General features: G+C 36.8%; 1 protein-coding gene across 1 annotated transcript in view; it reads right to left on the bottom strand.

The window, feature by feature from the left end:
• Positions 1-3,296: 3,296 nt before the first annotated feature.
• The window catches only part of MRPS9 (mitochondrial ribosomal protein S9), a 34,499-nt gene continuing 25,400 nt past the window's right edge, over positions 3,297-12,395 (bottom strand). The window contains exons 7-11 of the mRNA XM_057369467.1: positions 10,413-10,488; positions 7,566-7,734; positions 6,042-6,150; positions 5,016-5,185; positions 3,297-3,624 (exon numbers count right to left, since the gene is read on the bottom strand). Of these exons, the coding sequence (XP_057225450.1) occupies positions 3,533-3,624; positions 5,016-5,185; positions 6,042-6,150; positions 7,566-7,734; positions 10,413-10,488 (616 nt within the window). The 3' untranslated portion in view covers positions 3,297-3,532. The remainder of the gene's footprint in view (positions 3,625-5,015; positions 5,186-6,041; positions 6,151-7,565; positions 7,735-10,412; positions 10,489-12,395) is intronic.

The following is a 12,395-nucleotide window of genomic DNA, read 5'->3' as shown; positions in this document are numbered from 1 at the left end:
ATCCATCACAGCTGATGTGGGTGTAACTAGCAGAGAAATGGCAGGTGGACTGGAAGCCCACCAGAAAGACTTCAACATTYRGGTATTTAATACTGAAAASTAATGGTGAAGGTGATTTYYGAGGCAGTGGCTGAGGGCAGTTGCTAAGCACCATRAAGTCTAAATCCATTATTGCCCATTTGTTGGCTTGTTTTGCTCTGCTCCCACACTGTTTATGTGGGCAGGTATGCAGGCAGTGATTTATATTTACGTGTTAGTCTGGACATTTAGTAAGATACCACAACCTATACCCACTGCATGCTAGCATTGTATCAAAAATACACTTGCTTCCAATTCAAGCCCCTGAATTGTTATCCATATAATATATCACAAAATATTGGGAATATTAATTGCAATATTTACAAGGTATTTTGAAATTGTACAGATAAAACGCAATTTCAATAGCAAACCCCCCTCCCCTTAGCCAAAACTGCTTTCTGGCATTTTATTAAAATAATTATATTTATTATGCTATGTGYAGATTTGGTATGAGATTTCTAACAGTTGGTTTAGTTTGGACATCGGCAGAAATTCTTCACAATGAGGGTGGTGAGACACCGGAACAGGCTGCTCTAAAAAGCTATGGCTGCCCATCCCTGGAAGTGTTCAAGGCTAGGTGGGAGGAGGCTTTGAGCAATTATGGATAGTGAAAGGTGTCCCTGCCCATGGCAGGGAGAGTGGAACTAGATGATCTTTGAAGGTATCTTCAACCCAAACCATTCTGTGATTTCTAATGACTGACACTATGTTACAGTACCATTTCCAAGCTTCAAAGAGCATCTGGCATTTCTTAGCATAATGWAATATGAATTTGAAGGTATTACTTATACACTGAAATTAGATTGCTGAAAACTAGCATTAACCGACATTTCTTATTTCTCACTAAAACCTTTTTTCTTGTCATGAGACTATAAAAAAGTCCTAGAAAGACAATCCAATGACCCCCTTTTGAAACCCAATACATTTATTCTCATATTAATCTGCTGTTATCGAAGCACTGTTTAWGGGGAAGATTCCTCATTTCCCTCCCAAGTATCCACATCCCACTSCCGGCAAAGGCTCTGCATTCGGTTGCGAACTGCGCCACCTCGTGGTACCGCGGCGGCATTAACCTCACCGGGGACAGCCCCGAGCTTTCCSTGCTCACCGAGGAGACGGGACGAGCACCAGAAATCCATGGCATAGACATGTTCCATTTGTCTTACAGGCAATTCTGGTATCTTAGCTCAAAGAAAAAACATCAGTTTGGTGGACAGGGGAAAAATTAAAAAAAAGAGCCTGGATAAATCACAACATGCATTACCCAAAACACACGGAGGGCTTTTCTCTCTTTGCCTACATTCAGAAAATATTTTAAYGTTTAGTGTATAAGCACCTGTCACATTCAGGACACTAAACTGTGAAATCTTGTTGGCAAGACAAGTTGGTCCACACTGCAGGTGTTCAAAACKGAGACCTAAGAAGCCTGGCTTGAACACAGAAGCCAGGTGCTCAGGACTGCTTCTCTCAATAACCTTGGAAACACAAACGGAGKAAGAGGAACAGAAGTTAAAACAGATTATTCAAACTCCTGAACTGAATCTACTACTATACTGCTATCACAAATGACAATTAACAATCCCGATAAATTTCCTTATTTGGGTCTCTCACATGATATTTGTTCTCGTGTCTGCAAAAAAAGTGAAAAAATGGTAGTTTCACCTTTTCATCAGCTTTAACACTACAGACATAATTTTTCTTAATACAACTATTTAATTTCCTAACTTCTAAATGCTGACATGTATTACTGATGATTGAGAGGAACTTCATAAAAATGAAAAATTTTAAAAAACCAAAAGCAAACTGTACAATTCTGGCTTTTTTTTTTCTCTTTTGAAAATGTTTTTCTCCAATCTAAACCTCCCTTGGCACAAAGTTAGGCCATTTCCTCTCATCCCACCACCTGCCACTTTGATAAAGAGGCCAACAATACCCACCGCACTACAMTGTCCTTTCAGGTAATTTGAGAGTCACATATTCTGATTGAGATGAACTACCTCAGCAATGAGAAATCTTGTTCAAGCTTACCCAGTATTCTCAGGGAACAAGAGTTAAAAAGAAGCACAGGCTTTGGGGAGTGAGGAATCACAAACATGTCAGTCAAGGATGCATGCCCAGTTTCTGACCTTCTCTATTTTGCTCAACTGAAACCTATTTACTCACTGTCTCCCTYGAATGCTGCTCGGGAAAATAATGACCCGTACACATCACTTTTAGCTGCTTACCMCCTGCAGTGATCTGCTGGGATCTTTTGTGACCTCTGAGGTGTAAAGCTTTTGGTACCATCTACAGCAAATAAGAAGCAAAACAAGTACTATAGCACTTCGAAAAAATCTGGATGGAGAGGAAGAATTCCAAGTATTGAAGTATTCTAAATGAAAAGCAAGTCAGAAAGTGCCCTGGTTTTAGAACTACTGAATTGAATTTTTTCTGCTTTTTGTGGTGAGGTGAGCTTTATCCTCCTTTTTGCTGTAGCCACTTCCTACAGGACAGATGAAGGATATGCTCTTCCTTAAAAGTATTTGACCTCTATCCCAGGAAGGAAGTTGGCAATAAACCAAARCCTTAAGCTTTTGGGTGAGTGCTGTAACCACTAATCTATTTTGGAAGGCTACAATTATAGACAGAAGGTGGGCAGCACTGTCATCACCTCCTGCTTTTGATTTTAAAACAGAAAACTTATGACTGTATTTGGCAAAGAGTCCAATGCTATCTTTGTGCATTAGCCATATTCGGAACACGCCTCCTTGAACAGGCCCCTTGAGATTTAAGGGGTGGAGAGGAGTGCTCTAAAAGACAACTTCAGCTTAATCCCTCCAGCTCTTTCTGCATTTGGGGGAAGAACAGAAAAAGTGACTCCTCCAGATGATGATTCAGAGAACCTTAATTTAGGTACTYGTTCTGAATCACTCCCTACTTAACCTGGGGAAGCATCCTGGAGGCAACTAATTCCACAGGCAAAGGTTATCCCCTGTGACAGTTCTTCTCTTAACTTCCCCTCAATTGTCACTACTATTCTCACTGGCTTCTCAACTCCACCACAGTTCAGGTAGGAAGTTGTTGCTTACCCTCAGATACCCATGAGACAGAAAGGGAGGCACACTGAAGATGTCCAAATACCTGGTTAGGAGCTGCCTAATTTCCGAATTTAAACTGCCAGATCATTAAACAAATACACTGATTTTTAGAAGTTATAATCCACCAACAGTTTAATGAATCGTTACTGACTTCACTGGCACTTGGGCTACTATTTTACATCTAGCATTCTGTCAAATTGCATCCACAATTTTAAATAAATTTTGACTTGTTCGCTGCTTTTTAAACAGAAGACATAGTAACTATAAAGGGAAAAAAAGTCTTTATTACTAAACATATTAATACAACAGTTTTAAATCATAAATCAGTATGTTTTRAAATTTTGATAGCACTTTGCCGTTYTTTAAATACTCAAGACTTATCGCTTTTTCCAGGTGAATTTCCGTCTGGGCCCCTCTTGACCAGGCTTTTTTCTTTCCTTCACACGTGGGTCAGCTGTGAGTAATCCAGCTGCAAAACACAGAAAAGYACCCATTTATTTGCTGCTGCTAGTTAATATTACAGGTACACTATACGTGAGCCAGTAACTTTGACTTTCACTAGCAATACGATTTGTAACATGTAGAGGGCTAAAAGTTCAGAACCACAACAACACTGAAAGATCCTCTAAGATTTTAACTTCTCTTTAGTAACTGAACTTCCTTCACATTTTCCTTTACAAACCACTAAAAAAATCCCACATTGTTTTTTATCTATCCATATTGCTTAAGGTCTTAGAACAGTGGTCTCCAAAATTTTTGGATCACACAGTCCTAACAGAAAACTATTTGTGASCATGTATTCCCAAATATATTTATTTACTCATTTATAAATTAAATACAACACATTCTTACTAAATCCCAGTGGGTCAGTTGCACACTCCTCACTCTGAAGACCACTGCTTTGTGGTRTACTTATTTATAAATACAAATATATTTATCTATATAAATACACTTAAAAGTATATTTGGCACTTGGGCACTTGTCCCAAGTTCAGAATTACACTGATCTCAGCACAGATATCAAACTCATYACAATGTCTATTTACAAATATATCCTAGAAAGTCACAATTGCCAGTACTGAAAAGGTACAGTCAAAGAAACTTGTTGCAAAGATAGCAGCATGAAGATAGCTTTGGTCTCATGGCTGGCAAGAGAGTGAAAAAAAATCACAGCTGTTCTGCCACTAATAAAGGCAGGTATTCTTGCTACTAGTCCAGAAAAAGCATAGTTAAAAGTTCACTGTTCATAACTCTGCATTTGCTGAAACAGTATGGGCATCTCATCATTGAGAAGYATCAAATCCTGCAGTTATCTAAATAAATCCTATCTTATCCTAGGTAACTTGTAAATACTAAATAATGCAGGAGAGGAAAGAAGCTCCTTCAGTTTGGCTACTTGCATGTAGTACTTTTATGCTCATTACTCTCTCTTCAAAGCCAACCCTCCAGCATTTATGTTTGAGAAGAAAACTTTTTAAAACACGAACAAGATGTGATCAGCCAAGTAAAACAAACCACAATCTCAGTACCTTACAGTTCACTAAAGTCTTATCCAGATTTATTCAGTAGTGAATATACATTCATGTTTTGTGATTATATGTTGAGGCAATAGAAGCTGGTTAATAGACCTAGAAGAGGTCATGAACAGATGGAAAAACGCTTGAGAAGTCATCCAAAATGTACACAAAGGATGCTAGGAAACAAGTGAAAACAATCTATAAATAAATGCAGATCCCTTTCATACAATATACAAGGTTTCACTGGGATTATTTACTCAAATCTGATCCTTAATGATCCTTGTATTAATTCTGTTAATTACCAGAAACACATTAAGAAACATTGAAATAATTTCAATTCCTACCTTGCCTCATGAATTCCACCTCCTTTTCTGTCACAAAACTCCTTAAGGCTTTTGCAGAGGCTAAACGTATTGCTCCAGCCTGTGCCGATCTTCCTCCACCAGAGACTGTGCAAACCATATCATGTTTTCCAATTCTGCCAAGAAACTGGAAAGGGAACAACAACTGTTCCCTAAGGGGAGAAAAAAATTAAAAAAAGAAGAAAAATTAAAAAGAWTWATGTGCATAAAGTTACATACTATGCACATTTCTCATCATTGTATATACAAAAACATAGTTAACTTTCAGGCAGAGATCCAAAAGGGCATTCATATCTCATTCAAATCAATAGGAAATTAGCAGCTAGGTCCATATTCCAACTGCCAGTGGTAAGCACTTTCAGTTCAGTTTTAAAATTACTTTTATCCTATTACTTCTCTATAGAAGCCAAGATCCACCAGTTCTGGATATTGAAACAGAGCAACCTCACTCTCTATTCTTGAGCGTAAAAATCACAATATAAAATAGAAATAAAAATCACATTAGGGATAGAAACCCTATGTCAGCCTTATGAGAAGTCTTCTCTGTATGAGACTGTGCACATCCTCCAAAATCTGAAGCTTTACATGACGTCCTTCACCTTATTTGCTTTCTCTATATTACTGAATGCCAGTTTAATTACACATGCGTGCTATTTGCAAATTTCTTGGGAAACACTTAATAATGTTTATTACTTAAAATAAATTTCAAGTCCCCTTTCTAAGAGGACTAAAATTTGAACTATCCAAACAGTCTGCTCTTGGTTTTTGCATCCATTCAGAAAAGCTGAGACAAGGAGCACAAGCAAGGTTTACCTATCAGTAAACTCCAGAAAATTAGGAGGAAATGCAAGACTCATTTTCATAAAACAGATAGTTATACAGAAACAAGAACACAGACTCAACAATATGGAACACAGCACCAATATATAATTGTATGGCATTACTTCTGCTGGAATATTTTAAGTACAGTAAAAATTCAGAAAAAAACAGAATTCATAGTGCTCTCACCTGTCCTGCAGCACTGGGAAGTAATGTAAAATGTCAATTCCATTCACTGTAATTTTTCCAGACCCATTGTCATAAATTACTGCAGTAGCTCTTGCAGTTTTTCTTTTACCTTAAAGGAATTAAACCAAATCTATTATGAGGCTTCAATATTCTACAGAACTTCAAGTACTCAAGTAGTTAAAACAAATCTCAGCACATTCATACAGTGCCAGCTGCCTGGTTTTACAGRCTGAGGTAACAAAAAAAAGCAAACAAAGAACAACTATCTTTCAATATATTTTAATCAACGTCTATTAAGAGGGAGAGAAGTGTGTGTGGGGAGACCAATCTCCTTCAGCACAAAGGAAGCAATCATTCTGATAAAGGAATTATAAAAAATTAAGACATTCTGCTTCATTTTGGGGGTGATGGGGCACAAACAAGACTGGTTTTGCACTTATTAAACCTGGTGATTTTTCTTAAATCACACAGGTTGCATGCTCAKCAAACTTTATTAACTAGTCTTCTGAAGATACTACTGAAAGCCAATGCGAATTAAATCAYGGTTTGGTGCTCTTACATGTCTTTGTTGTCATGTAATCTTGAAGACACCCCAAGTAAAGCAGAGCTCTCTAGCCATTTTGACCCTCAAATTTTCTGTGACCTTTGTTATTATTATCATCTGCTGCCTACTGCATAATACCCATCATCTCTCAGATTCTTCTTAAATGCACAGCTTAAAATGTGTGCACACGTGCTTTGACCAGAAAGTCTTTTCTACAAGTTGTTACTACATTATTTTTTCTATGCAATCCCTCATATCCTGCATCATATTRTCCTTTAACTATGTATCCCTTCAATGAAAATGTAACAGCCTGTGTTTGGAAGACACAGAGACCTTCATGGCTTTTTCTAACATCCCCTCCATCTTGGTGTGAATGATCAATATCCCATTATCCACCTGAGTCCCATAATATTTGGAAATTTCCTCTTCACATTTTCCTAGGCTGTTTGTAAATATCCAAATGCCTTGCTATTTATTCTTTGCATCTTCAAAGTTGCCCTTTGCTGGACTGCTTACAGAAGTCAAGATAAAGGTTACTCAGTAGTCCAAGCATGCCATTTTTATACTGGGCAACAACACTGTTATATCCACAGAAATATTCATATGTGTTTGTGCTCCTGTACTCCTGCACTCTTTATGTTCAGCAATCAACTCTGGCCGAAAATAAGAGTCCTTTTGTATCCTACAACCTGTAACACAATGGGGTCTTCTCTACAGAGGTACCACCATATAGAAATACATATAAAAACAGCTGATAGAYGCTGGGCCAAAAACTTGCACTGTCTGACCAGACCATGCTGTAATTCTGTGTTTCATAACATCACTAACAGCTATACATGCAGAATACATATATATATACATTTATATATAAGCATATAAAATGAAGCAGTGACACTTTCAGAAGTGTTGTACATACTATAAAAAAGCAGTGTGAAGAGGGAGAAAATCTGTATCATTACCAATCAAATTGAAATTATTACCTTCCCCAGTGCTGAAGGCCACTCCTCGCTCATCAAACTGCAAGGGGTCAATAACCACCTTCTGCAACTGCGCAGGAACTTCTTTGGAAAACTTCTGTATGTACTCCTCCTCGATGTCAGCACATGGCAATGCCACCAATTTTTGTAAGAGTTGAATAAATCTCGAATACTGTAAGACAACAAGACTTCATTAAAGGATGCAAGTGTAATTGCATTTRTGAAAACTTTCTATTTTTATATAATGGATTTTTCCTACTTCACTTTTATTGATGATTTCTGACAAGATGACACTTTTGCACCTACATRCTGATTTAAGAACAGCATGCAGTTGCATCATTTTCTGTGTGACTAAAGACATCAAGCTCTTTCTTCATAAAACAGTGTAACTTTACTTCAAAGCATAACCAATCCCTTTTTAACAAAGGACTATTGTATTAGAATTAAGTCCATCTCACTTAAAAAAAAAAACATCGGGGGAGAGATGTCTTACTTATCTCATGACTGTTTTATTAAAATAGCAAAAGGAAAAGATTTTTTACCTGATTTTTAGCAAGTCAGCATATTCACTGATTTGGAAATAATTTTTTCACTGAATTGAATCTCATAAATGATCATATTTCATAACATATACAAAAAATGCCTATCTATCTTTGGCTGTTCAAGCTGAGTTACTTTAATGTTTATGATTTCCTTTAAAACTGAACAATCAAGGTATTTAAAAATTCAAGAGATACTTGACTTAAAGGGCAACCTCTTGAAATAAATTATCCTTCGCTACTGTGTGGTTCTCCTTCCCCCTTATACTTCCCTCCAAAGTTCTTCAACATGTGATTAAAGAATACACACCACTGTGTTAACCCATTTGTGCCAAAAGCTGGGATGTCCTGTTACCAAGTGTTACTGGTGGGGCACCAGACAGCTATCACCAGACAAAAAGGATTATACCATCAAAAAATGGATTTTTCATATAGATATCAACTTGATTTTTGAAGGTTTTTTYACTTACAAGTGGTTATTGAAAGCATTTGTTCTTTTCTCTGTTACCAGTCTTCTCTAGCACAAAATTACTACTTTTCTTATAACTTAATAATAGTCCCTGGAACTCTGACATCACTTGAAAACTACTTCTCCCTAATGATATGACACAGATGTGTGGTAAAGCCTTTGAAGAGCAGAAATATGAAAAAAACAAAAATGTAGAAATTATAGAGACTATAAAAGTAGAAAGCTTCCAACAGTTTTCATTTAGAGAGCATAAAGGAAAAAAAAAAATCAATAGCTCTGATTTAGTTTAATAATGTAAGCACCACTGAAAATTTTGCTGCAGTGGCAAAAGATAAGAATTTGAGCAGGTAAGATTGGCAGCCTATACCAAGACATTTCAAATATATTTAAAGGATGTTYTTTCCTATAGGCTGAGGCTTTGTGGTCTTACATGTGAGAGGCCAGTATAGAAGAGTTTGGTGTTGGTTTCTGGTTGCTTGGGGTTTTTTAAGTTAACTGAAATCCACCTTTAGAGATGTAGAATGTGCTAAAACAAAGCAGTGAAGAACACCAAACTGTTTGGTTGTACAAGTAGACCTGGCACCTGGAGAGGAAAAATGGCAATCCCAAATGCAAGAGCTACTGAAAACACTACTGTGAACAAGACAGAGAAAGCCTCCTGGGTATTACCAGGATGGAGAACCTACAACAACTACTTCTAACTTACGGTTATGGACCACAATCTGCTCAAGACCTTTTCACATCACCACAGACAAGGAAGCCATCACATGCTACTGGTCAGATGACAAGTGAGCAAAGGGCATGTTTCTGCTKTTATGATATTTTTGCAAAGCTGTAATCCACAGGACAGGCAGGAATGAAGAACACTACTTCTGGGTAAGAACACACTTTGGGATGCTCAGACAAATAGAGTTACATTCTCTGGTACTGTCATATCMAAGACCAAGCTTCCAAAAGCTGGCCACATAGACTGAACCTGCTGTTACAGAACCTAATGCTCTTCAGGGAACTGTAGGGAAAAGCTCTGAGTGAGAAAAAGTGTATGACTATTAGGATGAATAGTCTTATTCCCAGAGATAGATGTAAAGGATGACGCCAAACCCACAGTGTGATACAATCTGCAGACACTGAGGAAACTGCAAAACCTTCCCCTCTCCCACCATATCAAGGAGAATATAACAGGAGATATCTGTATCAAATCATAGATCTATACAGCTTTGTGTCTTATTATTTGATATATCTGATCTGATATTTGATTCKGTAGCCAATCACTAAGAAAGAGGACTCCTTACTTCTAATAAACCCTCTGTGATTTTTCTGGCATTACCATGTCATCCTTAAGATTAAATAATCAGAAACTCTGTGSTGGTTTATCATTGTACAAAGCYATCAYGTTTCCCCCTCTTGAATATTTACCMCTTTCCTACAGTTAGTAACAGAGGTTCTAGCCCTGTCCATTTTTCATCTGTAACTACAATAAATGACTGTTTATTTCTATAATGAAGCGTTACTGTAGCCCATTCCTGACCACATAATTAGATGACAAGGAACAAGTGCTCTAGGTCTCACAACATTACCAGGAAAAAACTAAATTATGTTAGCAACAACAGAAGGTTCTTAAGAGTTCTGCATTGTGCTAGATAAAAATTACCAACACAAGTCACTTCAAGACAGCATGAGTGTGACAATGCTGTGAACATATATATTCTTCATCAGAAGACACAAAACTCTTTTGGAGAGCACCTGCTTCTGCACAATACCTTTCCAATATCCAAAAATGTACCCAGAGTCCATATTTTTAAGATACAAGCCTCCTTAAGATTTGAAAGATTAATTACTTACATCATCATCTGACAGTTTTTCTAACAACATTTCTTCCAATTCAATCTTAGTCAGCCATCTGCTGCCAGCCAGGTTTCTGTTTAAAATATCACATATATTCTTCCTTTAATTAACYGTGCAATTAGAGTTACATCACAAAAGACCACACATACAGTCAGTCTTCGTTCAGAAATACATTTTCCATTACAAATGAATGCAGATCACATTCCTACAGTAAACATGAGAAGGTCTACGTTGGTTTTAAAAGATAYGCCTTTTGAAAGGTATGGTAACTTCATGTATTGAATTAACCACATGAACATTATGAGTATCAGCTATGCATTATTCATATTATTGAAGTCTGAGATTGAATTAGARTAATACTGTAATAGCAAGTGATCTTCCTCCCAACTTAGGACTTACTTTTAAAAGCCTGCTGCCAGGAAAAATTTGGTTTACCAGCAGCAAGGAATAAAATCAAAGGCAGMATGTAAAAATCAAATTCTTTTGCCTCTGGTCTTTACTTTTCTGATCAATATAAAGAACTGCACTAGCAGTATGCATAGTCACAGTACTAATGCAGCAGTGACACACTGTATTCTATCTACTGTGTAATCTTGAGCTGCTCAGCACAGAAACTGCACTCATGATAGCAAAAGCAGAAATTTCTAAGAAAACAGCCTCACAGAGAAATGCTAACACAAAGAAAAATCAGTGCCTGAAACAAATCTGAAATAAATCAGYGAAACAGAATGCCACCATAAATACACATACCAACATTTTCASGTAAATTTAAGGCAAAGAAGTAACTAGCTTCTTAACTCAGGATTTTTAGYAAGCGTTTTCAGCAGCATTAAGGAAGCTGTGATTCAGTAAAACACTCCTTCTGAAGGTGTTTTTAAGGAATACTACTTCTCATGCATGTATTTTAATGCKTTCTGAGTCAGGACATGAGAAATGATTACTTAGAAACAATGCAGATTTTAACAATGATTTAAAAAGCTTCCAATCCTGACAGCCTCAAGTATATACTTATATTTATATATTATTATTTGCTACTTCCAGTGAAGCTGGATAAAATTTCTTATATGTGAAAAGCTATAAATCTCAAGTAGAACAGAYCAGGTCCTAGCCCTATAGTTAATATGACAGAATGCATTCACAATAGATTAGTTTCTGAGGAAAAAAAAAACAAACCAAACCAATGTCCTCAAACTAAAAAACCCAGCACTTCCTACTGACCCTCTACCTATGCTTAGGAGATAAATTATCCTATCCGGACTAATCTCAGAGGAAGTACCATATTCAGTGTGGAAAGTAAGTCTCAAAATCCTTTAAATTCTCTGAGCTTTACAAACCTAACAGGGAAAAAACCTTTCATCTCTGACTAGCTTTAGGTCATTTTTCACATCAGTAAATCCACTGGCTGAGCTCTGTAAGGAGTCAGGTTATTTTTCAGCAGCATATACCAAGAAACWAAATTCATTTGTTCTCTCGTCTGCTCAGAAATGAACATGAATCTGTAATAAAATATTCAGTGGGTCACAGAATGCTATTTATATCATGAAGAAACAARAACTTCTGTTATTTAATAAATTGAAATAATCTCAGCAAATTAATCCTTTCTCTTCCTAACATGAATAACAAATGACTGAAATGAAGAAGTGACAAACTAACATGATGTGCTCCTGGAGCAGTGCATATATCTGGCTAGAAAACACACAGCAAGAACAAAGATTAAAACAGCTGGGGACTGGGAAAAAAGTAACTACACAGAAAAGCAGTAAATGCCAAAACCAAAACTTTCTAGCTGTATCCATTTCCTTCAAACACTTACTTAATTTAATATTCTAATATAAAATCCTTGCAAGAAATAAAAAAAAAAAACAAGAGTACAGTCTAAGAGGAGCAAACAGCACTTWAAAGCATATCCTGACTGCATTCATTAAGAACCAACAACTGTAGATGACCCATAGCTTCTGGTGGACATGGACCTTTCCTGTC

Source organism: Malurus melanocephalus, unplaced genomic scaffold (assembly GCF_030028575.1).
Source record: "Malurus melanocephalus ecotype Western Australia unplaced genomic scaffold, MMel_1.1 scaffold_111, whole genome shotgun sequence".
NCBI lineage: Eukaryota > Metazoa > Chordata > Aves > Passeriformes > Maluridae > Malurus > Malurus melanocephalus.
The sequence above is the reverse complement of the archived record's forward strand: the minus strand, read 5'-3'. Positions and strand labels throughout refer to the sequence as shown.